Source organism: Austrofundulus limnaeus, unplaced genomic scaffold, assembly GCF_001266775.1.
Source record: "Austrofundulus limnaeus strain Quisiro unplaced genomic scaffold, Austrofundulus_limnaeus-1.0 Scaffold22, whole genome shotgun sequence".
NCBI classification, from domain to species: domain Eukaryota; kingdom Metazoa; phylum Chordata; class Actinopteri; order Cyprinodontiformes; family Rivulidae; genus Austrofundulus; species Austrofundulus limnaeus.
The window spans coordinates 2,592,167-2,604,402 of NW_013952424.1; the positions used below are offsets into that span (position 1 = coordinate 2,592,167).

The following is a 12,236-nucleotide window of genomic DNA, read 5'->3' on the forward strand; positions in this document are numbered from 1 at the left end:
ATTTTAATGTTTTCAACTGAGGGGCTTTGATATATTTATTTAAAATAAATTATATCAGAATAAGTTTTCTGCACAGAAAAAAAATATTGTTACTGTTTTTTTAACCAAACTGACAAGTTTCTCCAGTAAAGTTATTGTGTAATTTAAAGGCAATGAACCTTTAGCTCTAGAGCTAATTGATTGGAGCTAATCAAGCCTATTGWTCAGCGATGGCCCTCTTTTGCATGTKACTAACCTGTTTGTCCACCATGTGGAGGCAGTGCTTATAAGGCTGAGTTCACCTGAAACTCATCAGACTGAAGAAGTCTCTTGGAGGAGAGATGAAACGTTTCACTAAAGAGGAACCCATCCAGAGGGCCTACTTATTTTTTCTTTTTGATTTTTTTTTTCTGCCTGGATTACTGAGATGCATCAGGACATAAATGGGGAAAACCTTGAAAACTATGATTACAAAAGTGCAAATCTGTGAAACTGTCAATTTTCCCTAAAAATATAASCATACTAGTTCACTTGGTTGTGACTTAAAGTCAGTGACCTGAGTAAAGAATATTAAAATATAGTTGGAACATAATGTGATGTAACTGTTAAATATCCATCATTTCAAACCCTCACTGCTCAGCTTTAAAKATTTTATTCTATAAACAGGTTAATCCAGTGGGTTTTTTTAGTGGTTGGTTAATTGTTCATATTTGAGCTTTTATTTGAAGTTTAATTTTTTAAAAATAAATGGTTCCTACATTTGTTAAACCGCGCTGCACTATGGATTTGCCACCTGTGACTTTTGAGTCTTGGGAAATAAATTATTTATGTTTACTGTAAATTTAAATTTGGGTATGTTTCAAGGTAGCAGTTGTGTATTGTAGCTGGCACAGGGTGTCCAAAGCTTCACCAGCTTATGAAACTAATTAGGCTGTGTAGCAATTTGTCATTTGATTTATTTGTTGTTCATGTTGTGTATATGTTTACAAATAAGTTCAACTCGGTGTTCTGTTTTCTTTATTGTGAGACAGTGTGGGTCTGGAAAAATGTAGYCACCATGAAAACTGCCAGGAGCATTAAAGCGAAGGTTGAGCTTGTGGCCCTGCAGTAGGTCACTTGTCTGATCAGTCCTGGGTAGTAACCTTTCAGGGTTATRTTATGTAGACTTATTCATAGTGTCTTCTAGAAATTCACATCATCAGTAATGGTTTGCGCCACAGTACGAAACGCAAAGAAACCATTCCTCGACCTCCTGGTATGTTTGTATTTAAAAATTAACTTTGTATCAAATGTTAATATGTTCAGAGCGTCATCATTAGCGTACACACACATGGTCATGTGACCAAACTCCTGCTAGCAGAGAGCACTGAATCACTTTATGGTAAACTTGCTGTTTTCTGCAGCTTTTAGCTTTTAATTAACACATTTATATATTTACATGTATGACATGTTATTTTGATTATATAATAAATAAAAATGTAAGAAGGTAGTTGGGTGAAAATTTTCGGAGGAAAGAACGTATGAAAAGCCTTAAATCAACAGAAATGGTTGAAGAGTTAAACCAGTGTGAGACATGTTGGATCAACTCCTCAGAAAAGGTTTCCGTTTGAAACTGATTGACTTAAAGAGGAAACTGAATGAGCAGAAAAGATTTTACACCTCAAGACAAACAGCTCAAAGCAGTTAGGAAGTACCTGAGAGAATAACATTTGAAGGTTTGGTTACCAATTTCAACCGGGAGTAATTATTTTCATCAACTGCAATAATAGTAAACTGAGTCTGAGARATAAAAGTTTATTGGTGACAATCTTGAAATAAAAACTGAAATGTTCTCAGAAATCACAGCAGCTGTCAGAGAAAGTAGGTCAGTTGGATGAACAAGTACCTGTAATGTTGGAGGTTGTGAGTTCAAATCCCTTCTGAGGTTARAATTTTAAGTTCACAAACCAAAAGATGAGGCTAAAATAAGCTCAAAGATCATTTCTTAAACCTGAACAAATAGCTTGAAAGAATATGCTGCTGTATGGAAGTACGAAGGTTGAGGGTTCAAGTCCTACTTGCAGCTAAACACAATACTTGTTAAAAATAATTTTAAGTTGAGTAATTAAAACAAAAATTCAAAATCTTCCACATCAACCTGTCATGTGTCTGTCTGAGTGGCTCAGATTAGAAAGACAATGTGTTCATGTTCATGTACAGGTGTTGGACGTGGTTTCAAATCCTGCTTCCAGCAACACCAAAATGTCCTACTTAAAATTTTTCAACAATTATAAACATATCTGTTGTTTAATCACATCCTAAAATACACAAAAAACACATGTCCTTGTAACTTGGAGTTGGAACAGTGGTTAAGTCACACGACTTTGGTGTGACGGGTTCAGGGATCAAATCCCACCTCTGAGAGAGAATAACAAGTGAGAGACAGAGTAGAGTCAGACAGCAATGTAGATGAGTAAATGAAGACAGAAGGACATGGCACAAGAGAAGATAGGAGAGCATAAATGTAAAGAGAGAGATAGGGGTATATAGGTGAAGAGAATRTATGTCTTGCAAATCTCTGCTAGAGAAAGCATAGGGTAAGAATAGAGTGAGAGGACCAGACAGGTGTCTTCACCTCTTCCAGTATAAGTTTTTACCCCTTTTTCAGCCTTCCTGTCTCATTGTCTCCCTACACATCTGTTCTTACCTGCCTTCTCCACACTTAAACATTTTTGTCCTATCTGTCTCTCACTTTCTGTAAATGTTTCTCACTTCTACTTTCCCAATGAACCACTTTTTTCTTCCTGTCTATCTCTGCTGTCTTCTTATGCCTCTGTATATGTACCTACCTAACTGTCACTCACATTTACCTTCAACTACAGTTTTCTTTCCTGTACCTGTCTGTCTTTCTGCTCAACTAGCTGCTCTCCTCTTGTACCTCTGTATACCTGCCTCTGTCTGTCTCTCTCATGTATTGTGTATTCAAGGTCCCTCAGAGGTTGGCACTGGGATTTGATCCGTGAACCCCTCACACCAAAGCTGTGTAACTTAACCACTGTACCAACTCCAAGCTGCACAGAAACATGTTTTAAGGTCACAATATACCTTCAATGTTCCAATCTTATTTTATTAAAAAACATTGAACAATACCCTTAAAACAACACATAGTTGTTTGTTGCTTCTGAAGCCTCTGGGGCCGATGGACWTTGTTGGTGGTTCTGGAGGCAAGAGTAGAACGATGTTTAGTTAATGAGGTGTCTCGAGTTCATGGATTTTACTGTAGAAACACTGATTCTGCTTGACACTCACAGATGTTTTTGCAGTGCTTTTAACTTTAGGTTTTTGTGAAAACCCTAGAAAACAAATTACTCTTTGATCTGATGTCTCCTGAACATGAACATCAGACAAAAGCATGAAAGGYTGATGTAGAAGATTTTGACTTTTAGTTTTAATTACTCAACTTAAAAATGATTTGTTCAGATTCAAAAAACATTTTTTTGAGTTAATTTAAGTCTCATGTTTAGGTTTGTTAGATTAAACAAAGCTTTTAAACCCCGATCCTCAAGGCACACCTCCCTGCATGTGATATTTCTCTGCTTCTACACAGWTGATTTCAATTGATAGCTGATTAACAGGCTTTAGTTGCATTGAGCAGAATCAGGTGTGTTAAAGCAGTGAAACRTCTGAAACATACAGGGCAKTGTGCCTTGAAAACTTCTCAATTTAATCTCCAGGTGGGATTTGAACCTACAATCCCTAACATTAGAGGTATTTGAGCATCCAGCCCTCTGACCYATTTTCTCTGACAGTTGCTGTAATTTCTGAGAACATTTGARTTTGTCACCATTAAAGTTAGATGATCCTGAGGTTTGAACCCATGTTTCTGATCATAAAGTTATGTTCTAACATGAGCTGTTCATGGTCAACCTCAGACCACCCTTAATGTTCTGAAGGAGAACCTTCTTCAAATTTTACACAGCAACCAAACGAGACAAAAGAGTCAAACTTCATCTGATTTGTTTTTTCAACAACTTATAGAATGAGAACATCTGCTCTAAACTCAAGAACTCAACAGGTTTAAGGCTCCTTATAGAAATGAAGCTGTTCATTGAAACATGTCCTGCTTTGAAAAGCCACAGTGCTGCTGTTTCTGGTCCAATGTGTGACTCCTCCTTCACACATCAATCGTCTCTCTAAGGAAGTGACAAAAGTCTGAGCAGAGACATCTGAAACTTTCCACCTGAAGCCAAGAAAACTCCTGAAATTAAGTTACTCATGCCATTTGCAGCATCACTCCAATTAAAGTAAAAGGAGCTCAGTCAAATTATTAAGTTAAAGTATTGTAGTGTGTGCTTACAAAAACACTTAAGTATTGAAAATATTTGAAAATTTGATTTCGTTTTTATAATACAGTGATTCTTCTAATGGGGGTTGATGGACAATAGACTAAGAACATGGGATCCTATTAAATCTGATAATAAATTGATTGAATAAGTGAATACTCCCTGATGTGGCAACCAGACATAGCCATGGCAGCTTTATGTTTCGTCACCAACCTGTGTGACCAGGTTTCTCTCAGATGCTTGTTGAGGAACTAAGAACTAAGGTTGGCTCTGGGATGAGCTGCACCAGTTGCCATTTGACTAACCCACATGCAAAAGGAAAAAAATTGTATAGGTCTTCTGGACGGGTTCTTCTTTAATGAAACATTTCGTCTCTCCTCCAAGAGACTTCTTCAGTCTGAGAGTTTCAGGCAAAATTCAGGCTTTTGAGTCCTGCCTCCATGTGACTGATACTCACATCACATGACTATCGTTCACACCTAATTAATACCTATTGTTAACAGGGGTGGAGTGATACTGCCAATGGCAGCGCTGTAGGAGGGGGACAACTGAAAACGGAGGCCTCCACCTCTGTTTAATGATGTTTAAAGAAGAACCCGTCCAGAGGACCTATTCAATTTTTTTCCTTTTGATTTTTTACCTGGATTACTGAGATGCATCAGGACATTTTGAAACCCACATGCAGTTTTAACCTACCCAAATTTAGCTATTTAGTACCTCAGAATTGAAGAATTCTTTCAAAACTGTGCAGAAAGTTTCATGTGTTAGACTCAGTATGGTATTTATTATAATGTGGAACCAATGTCAGTACTGGGTTGTGAACCCTGATCTCCCAGCACCAAAGTCACGTTACTTAACCACYAGGATAACATGATGTTTTAGCTCAGCATAGTTTATTTAGCCAATTAAGAATTTGAAAATGAAAAAAACTTACAAGTGTGGAAACTAATTTTATCAGATTTTATAAAGTCTAATGTGTCTTAATTCTTGGTCATCCTCTGCAGGTTCTACATTTATCCCATGAGGGACATCCAGTTTGATGTTTGCATCATCTCAGGCGGTGTTGGGTCAGTCTGACTGATTCTGTTAAAGGAAATGCTTCATCTGTATTAAAAAGAAATTCTGAACCATTTTCTTCAGGAGCTACAAAGAAATTATAAAAAAACTTCAAGCTTGTAGATCAGCTCAGACCATCCCCATGTATATTTTACCTAAAGGTCTTAACAATTTAATAGTAAATTTTAAGCCAGTAAAACCATATGATCTGTTACCAAGTGTGTGAAACAGAATATGTTGTAATTAATTATGATTTTGTACAAATGCTTGTTGAATAACTAAGCGTCTGTTTTTTAGATTTTTGGGACAAAAAAGGAAGACATTATAACAAGTTTTGAAGAACAGGTGAGTTTATGATTTTATAATGTACCCAAACTTAAACTTAGATGAAACTTAAAACAAAAATCTGAAATGTTTTCATYGTCGAATTTCCCAAAATTTCTCAGAAAAGGAACACAATAGGTAACTAAACATTACTTTTTGTTCTAGTTTTTTAAATTATTTTTATTGAATTTATTTATATATTTAATACTTGAATTGGTTCATAAAATTCACGACAACTTAAAAATATGGTTGTACAAGTCAGATTTTATTTCATGTGCTTTTTACAAGGATATAAATAATGGCCAAAATTACAAAAATTAGTGTGCTGGAAGCCCAAGCCTAAATATATTAGTAAATCAGCAGTGATGTTACCAAATAATCCATATTTTCACTCAAAATACAACCTCTACAAACTACCACTTTTAAAATGTCCAGCCTTTATTTTGGTACCTTGTTTCCAGTGCCATTTACTGTAAATCTTTTTTCTCTTTACATATATTAACAATGAGTTGGCAAAATATCTATATACATTTTATAGTTGGATAATGTCTCATCCAAATAATACAGTAATACTGTTTTTAAAATAGTACATCTGCAAGATAATAATAGAGCCCCATGAGAAATGAAGGTTGACCTGACCTAAGAGTTAGCAAGCAACCTGCAACATTCACTCTCTGTACAAGTATGAACATCTAGTTTCAGTTTTTTTAAAGGATTGCCATCATTCTCAGGCTCAAAGTTTTCATCTCAGCATATCATAGAAAAATAATGTAACATTAAGACAACAGTAGACAAGAATTGCACAAGGATTATCATCATGGTAATAGAATATTCTCATATTAAACATTAAAATGTCGGGCAATACGAATAGAATACTTTTGTTTTTTTTTTTAAACACTAGATGCCGTATTGTTCACATAGGCTCATCATTCATTATGAGACAGTTGTTGCATCAAGTCCAATCACATTTACACACTTGTGCATATTTTTTTAACATTAAACAAAATAAAAAAAAAGCCAGCCATATCTTGGAACCCATGCCAATAAATAAACATGCCCCTCGACTTTAACCAACAAATTTCTTGTTACCATACTCAGTCTCCATGAAGATGCTGACCACATTTAAGTTTAACAATCATGCTTTCCAGGTGGAGTGCATAAAACGGATCCTGCTGTAACTGCAGAAACTCAAGGCTGCTTTCAAATAAGTGTACATTCATAGCAGACACCATCTGTCAGGATGCAGTCCTGTTGTTGTGTATCTGTCTTTACTGGTCCATTGTTTACTTTTTCAGGCATTGTGTGGATGAATGGTAAAGTTCTGTAGTCAACCTTAAACATTGTGGAGTAGCATCCATGTTTGTTGTCCTTTTGAAAAGTGAGCAAGAGGGTCCTTTGCTGTCCATTTTGCATTGTATGTGTGACAAGGTCCATGTTTAGGGCTGGCTACATTCTTTGCATTCCACAGTAATAGACATGAGCGTCCGCCATTGCCCTGCAAATGAGATGACATCACTTATCGAGAGAGCCCTCACACACTGCCTCTCCACCGGCACCCCTGCTCTGCAAATCCAAAAAGGCCACCATGCGTCCCACAAGCCACATGCTAAACCTTTTACATACATTTTTTACCCCCATCAAATAAAACAAGTTTAATAAGCAGGGAAAATTTAATATCATTAGTTATTCTGAACACATACAGACATGTTGAAAATAGTCCTAGAAAAACAAAAAGTAATCCGTTTTCCTGTGTCACAGGTTAATTAGAAAATCTAGTTTCGAAAAAAAAAATCACAAGTTTGTTAGTGTCACCAAAAAATAAGTTGATATAAAGATTCAAAGTTGAAATACATTCTAGTAGCCTGCTGGATGAACCAGCTTTAATCAAAGTTACATTGTGCTACATCACCTCTCCTCTTCATTTAAAAAAATGATTAAAAAGTCTGAACACTCCTCCAGTTGTCAAATTTAGACAACATCCCTCGTCTTTGTCAGCTCCCAGACTAAGTTCAATAGACAGCTAAAACACTGTTACAGCTCTTAGAGCAGATTTCTTTGTTGAATCTCAAAAAAATTGTCAAAGTTGGACAAAGGGGCTGAAATGACGAAAAAAGCGAGGGATGGAGGGGGAAAAAAGGAGAGATATGAAGCCAAATGGTTGTACCAATTACCAGGAATGAAAAAGACAAACTAAATGCAGAACAAAAAACTTGTTGACTGACTGGAAGTGGAAAAAACTGAACTGACCATTCTCCCTACAGGTGGAGACAGAAATGCACCACTACCCTGGGTTCAAAGGTCATGCGCCAGCCCTGCAAGCAGGAGGATGAGGCCCGGCCAGGGAGGGGGAGAACAAAAAGAAGAGAAACATCGCAGCGCCAATGGTCATCATGCAGTGGACAGGCTCGGCTAATGAGGGCGGGACGAGGTGAGGTGTATAGAATTTTTGTTTTTCAGCCGGTGAGGTGACACGGCGGCGTGCGTCGCTTGTGCCCGACTCCGGGGCTGGGCCCCGATACAGGGCAACTTCTGAAAGGCACACACACACAGGAGTGGACAAGGCGGGTGTATGTTAGAAAATAGTGGTCTCGTACTTGGTGTTGACTCCTCTCTTTGCCTCTTGACCAGGCTCCACAATCCATGGCACATTGGCATGGCCCTTCTGGTCCATGGATGGCTGCTCCATCTGGTACAAAAAGAGGAAAAGGAAAGAAAGCAAAGACATGTACGTTTTTTCTTTCTGTTTGTTTTTGACTGGGAGTGGGAAAGATGCAAGACAAATTACGCATAGTTACATTTTATTAAATTAGTTTTTTTAAACTAAACAATTTTTTGTTTATTTTAAAGCCAATGAGTAGGCTTTTGTATGTAGAGGTACTTAGTTTATTTTTGGTAGTCAAACATCTTCAGTCAGGACAGTGTCTTCCATCTAAAATAATTGATATGGTGTTTGTTTATATATATATATATATATGAGAGAGAGAGAGTTCTACTTTTAGATAAATATAGAGAACTCTCTAGTTTGTATATTTGAAGTGGTTTAATTGTTTTATTATAAAGTAATGTTGGAAGATCAGCAGTTTGAAATATCAGGCAGAAGTTTATAATGTATAGCCAGAGTGGGGCAAAATTTCAGAGCAGATTTTTGCTACATCAAAACAACTCCAATCTCAGAAAATGTTTAGCACATCACAAACATTAATTTAAAAAATCTTGGATTATTTACCTCAAAGTTTGTAGTCCAATTGCCACCAAGGCCTTGTGTGAAACATAAAAAGTAATTGGCTGAAAATAAATGGCCTTTGCTTGAACTACTATGGAATTTGGGGGTTTAAACCTCCATCCCTTTTCAGTCAGATGGGCCATCATGTGTAACTGGGCTAAGCAACTATTTTGTGTTTTGAGACAAGTTTCACATGGATTATTGGTCATCACAAACCACAGACAGCTGTCAAATGTAAAAGAGCTGGCAGTGTAAAGGTTTTTAAAATGGCTTTTGCACAAACTGCAATAAAATGTGAGAATGGAGCCATCTAAAGACAACAGAAATCCACTTTAGTCTGAATCCTGCTCAGACCAAGCCTTACCTTAATTCCTTTGAGAGACCTTCTGCCTGAAATTCCAAAACTGATGACTCCACACAACACCTCGAAATAATTTGTCTCATGAAGATATCCTTTTACCACACAAAGCACTATGTATTTTCTTGAAAGGTCTTATTGTTTGAACCACTGTGATCCAAAGCAGGATACATTCAGCAACTTCCAAAATGTTTGGATGGAAGAAATGTGCTTTCTTGACCAGACTACTGAGTGTAACATACTAATCATTCCTAATTACACCAMACAATCTGAACTATGCCTTTAACACAGTGAAAAGAGAATGACAACATGAATAAATTTCAGGTGTAGGACCTTTTTCTTGCATTGATGGAATGAATAAGCCAGAGACAGAGCAATACCAGATTTGATAACATTTGTTTAAATTTCACATTTTGAAATGTGTTGAAATGTTAGAAAGCATTGCCTGGTCTGACATTTTACATTCTTGTTTTTGTTTGTTTGTCCAGGGCATGAGGGTGAAGCTGAAACACCTCTGATCTTTTATCTTGTCCAGAGAAATGCCACACAAATCACTGAAGTACCAAACCTTTAAAAAAAAACACAGCATTTACTGTTGTGGGACTGTCTTCTTTCTTCTATCATGTAAGAAACAAATCAGCATTGCAAGTAAGTCAAACCCAGAATTAAGACAGTTGTGGCTTTGTGTATATTTATATATAGCACTTATCGCTATTGAGTCCAACATAACATTATTTTTTGCAGGGAATTCTTCTGTTTTCAGGAGCAGAATTGGAAAAGCGAGTCCCAAAAGCTCACTGATGCATTAAAATTAAAGTCCATAGTTTTAAGCACCTACCAGCCATTGTTCAATACAAATGGCTAATCAGCCACATGGACAGCGACTCGGTGCATTTAGACATGGTGCACACGCCTTGCTGAAGTTCAAATGTGGATGGTTCTGGTGATCTCCTGAGATTTTCACATAAACCATCTTTAGGGTTCGCAGAGAATGGTCTGAAAAGAAGAAAATCTGTTGAGCAGCAGCTGTGTGGATGCAAACAAGTAGACTAGTTCAGAATGTTAGAAAGGCAGCAGAACACAACAGGTGTCACTCCTTTCAGCCAGCAACAGAAAACCAAGAGTTCAGTTTGCACAGGTTGACTAAAGGTGTAAAATAAGAGATTAGAAAATAATTACCTGCTCTGGKAACAAATCACTAATTGAGCTGGCCACATCCCACGGAGATGTGAGCTTTCAGAAATGAGGCAAGTAACTAATGCTGAACAATAAATGTCCACAGAGGTTTCCCTCATATTATTTTCAATCCTCTTTGTAATTGATGCATTTTTAATTAAACATGTTTCTGTGCATTATTATCAATCTCTGCCAGGACAATAAATCTGTTTATTGTTTAGACTTTTAAATCTGAGTTGTTGTGTCATCACTACATCACATTGTGGCACAAAGATAACAGTAGTGAGTTGGCTCCGTGCTGTCTTGGTTAGGAGGTCAGATGGTGTCTAACTCCCAGCCATAAAGAGCTTCCTGTACATCCTTAAGATGGTTGCTGGAGAAAATCCATATTCTAACCACATCCAGAAGATTAAATGCAGCAAGTTGCTGCCATGTGGCCAATCAGCTATTTGTGTTAAAAATGTGCAGTGGTGGGCAGCGCTAATCCAAAAATTAGCTCCGCAATTTCTAAAGCGCTTATGAAAATATTTAGGCCCACAACTTCAAATGTGCTTATGCCATAGAAAAACTAGCGGAAGATAATTTTAAAGCGCAAGTTCAATTTGACACTTTCTAGCTGGTAATAATTCATGTACAATATACGCACAACACTGCCAACTAGCAGTGTATGAATCCTTTTACAGCTTAATCCTACAACCGCCGATTGCTGGGGATGTGATTTCCTGAAACAGACCTTTAGCTCCTRSTGTAAAAATTAAAAAGTTGTTGAGGATTGCTAATTTGGCTGCTTCTTTGTCTTTTTCTTTTGTTTATTGTAGATTTTTCATTAAAGAAGCATCAATAAAGTAATTTTACTGTTTATTGGAAAACTGAAGCGATGCATTCTGGGTACATGACGGATTTGATTTGTGATGGGAAACGAAAGCACGGAGTGCAAGAAACATCTTCCCTTCAAAATAAGAGCTTGGATTTTAAAGTTTTCCATGTAGTTGCTCCAGTTAATGTCAGTCTTCATCAGCATAACATCTTTAAATCATTTGAGTCTCTAACCCCATTGGCCGATTGCTTCGACCAATTACATCAAGTATTGAGCTCCAGCGTTTAAATGTTTTTTTTTAAAAAAGGAGCTCCGATTGTAAAGTAACATAAATCAATACATACAAAATTTTAGTATAGATTACAAACATTAACTGTTTTTGCTATTGCTTTCCTGCTACGTAAGCAGACACAAAGCATTGTGGGAAATGAGAACCGTGACCGAGAGCGACAGTCAGCAAAGATGTATACCTTCTCAATAAGTGTGTTTATCTGGGAGGGTGCTGTTGGATAAATTACRTGTGTTGTGATTCATTGACAGCCATACCTTCTGCTGTTCAAGATAATGATGACTGGTAGATAGTTATTAGCGGTACTGCTTTTTAATTTAGAAAGCGCAAATCTGCTTATGACTTATAATAATTAGTAAGACTGCTAAAGCGCAAATGAAATATTTAGGTCCGCATTTAGCGGATTTGTGCTTTAGCGGGCTGGTGCCCACCACTGAACAGGTGTACCTAATAAAGTAACAGGTATTCATGGGAAATGAAAGGGGGTTGGTGTTCATTTATAGCAGAACAAATCAATATAAAATGAAAAAAGGCTGATTAAAGAAGAATAAGAAACTGTCACTGCAAATAGAACACAAAAGCATGAAGATTAAGCTAAATACAGCGGGTAAAATAAGTATTGAACATGCCCCCATTTTTCTCAGTAAATATATTACTAGAGGTGCTAATGACATGAAATTTTCACCAGATGT

General features: G+C 36.9%; 1 protein-coding gene and 1 long non-coding RNA gene across 8 annotated transcripts in view; one reads left to right on the plus strand and one right to left on the minus strand.

Moving 5' to 3' along the window:
• The window catches only part of LOC106514789 (uncharacterized), a 17,028-nt gene extending 11,323 nt beyond the window's left edge, over window positions 1-5,705 (plus strand). Inside the window, exons 2-3 of the long non-coding RNA XR_001309929.1 lie at window positions 5,306-5,368; window positions 5,655-5,705. This is a non-coding gene — a long non-coding RNA (uncharacterized LOC106514789). The remainder of the gene's footprint in view (window positions 1-5,305; window positions 5,369-5,654) is intronic.
• A 220-nt stretch (window positions 5,706-5,925) lies between these two features.
• The window catches only part of anks1b (ankyrin repeat and sterile alpha motif domain containing 1B), a 187,814-nt gene continuing 181,503 nt past the window's right edge, over window positions 5,926-12,236 (minus strand). For 5 of the 7 annotated variants that reach the window (XM_014004217.1, XM_014004221.1, XM_014004216.1 and 2 more), the window contains 2 exons: window positions 8,276-8,367; window positions 5,926-7,176 (listed from right to left, as the gene is read on the minus strand). In XM_014004217.1, coding sequence (XP_013859671.1) covers window positions 7,128-7,176; window positions 8,276-8,367 — 141 coding nt within the window. In that variant the 3' untranslated portion in view covers window positions 5,926-7,127. Of the gene's footprint in view, window positions 8,368-12,236 lie in introns of all 7 variants that reach the window. The other 2 variants (XM_014004218.1, XM_014004222.1) reach the window with 1 other exon arrangement.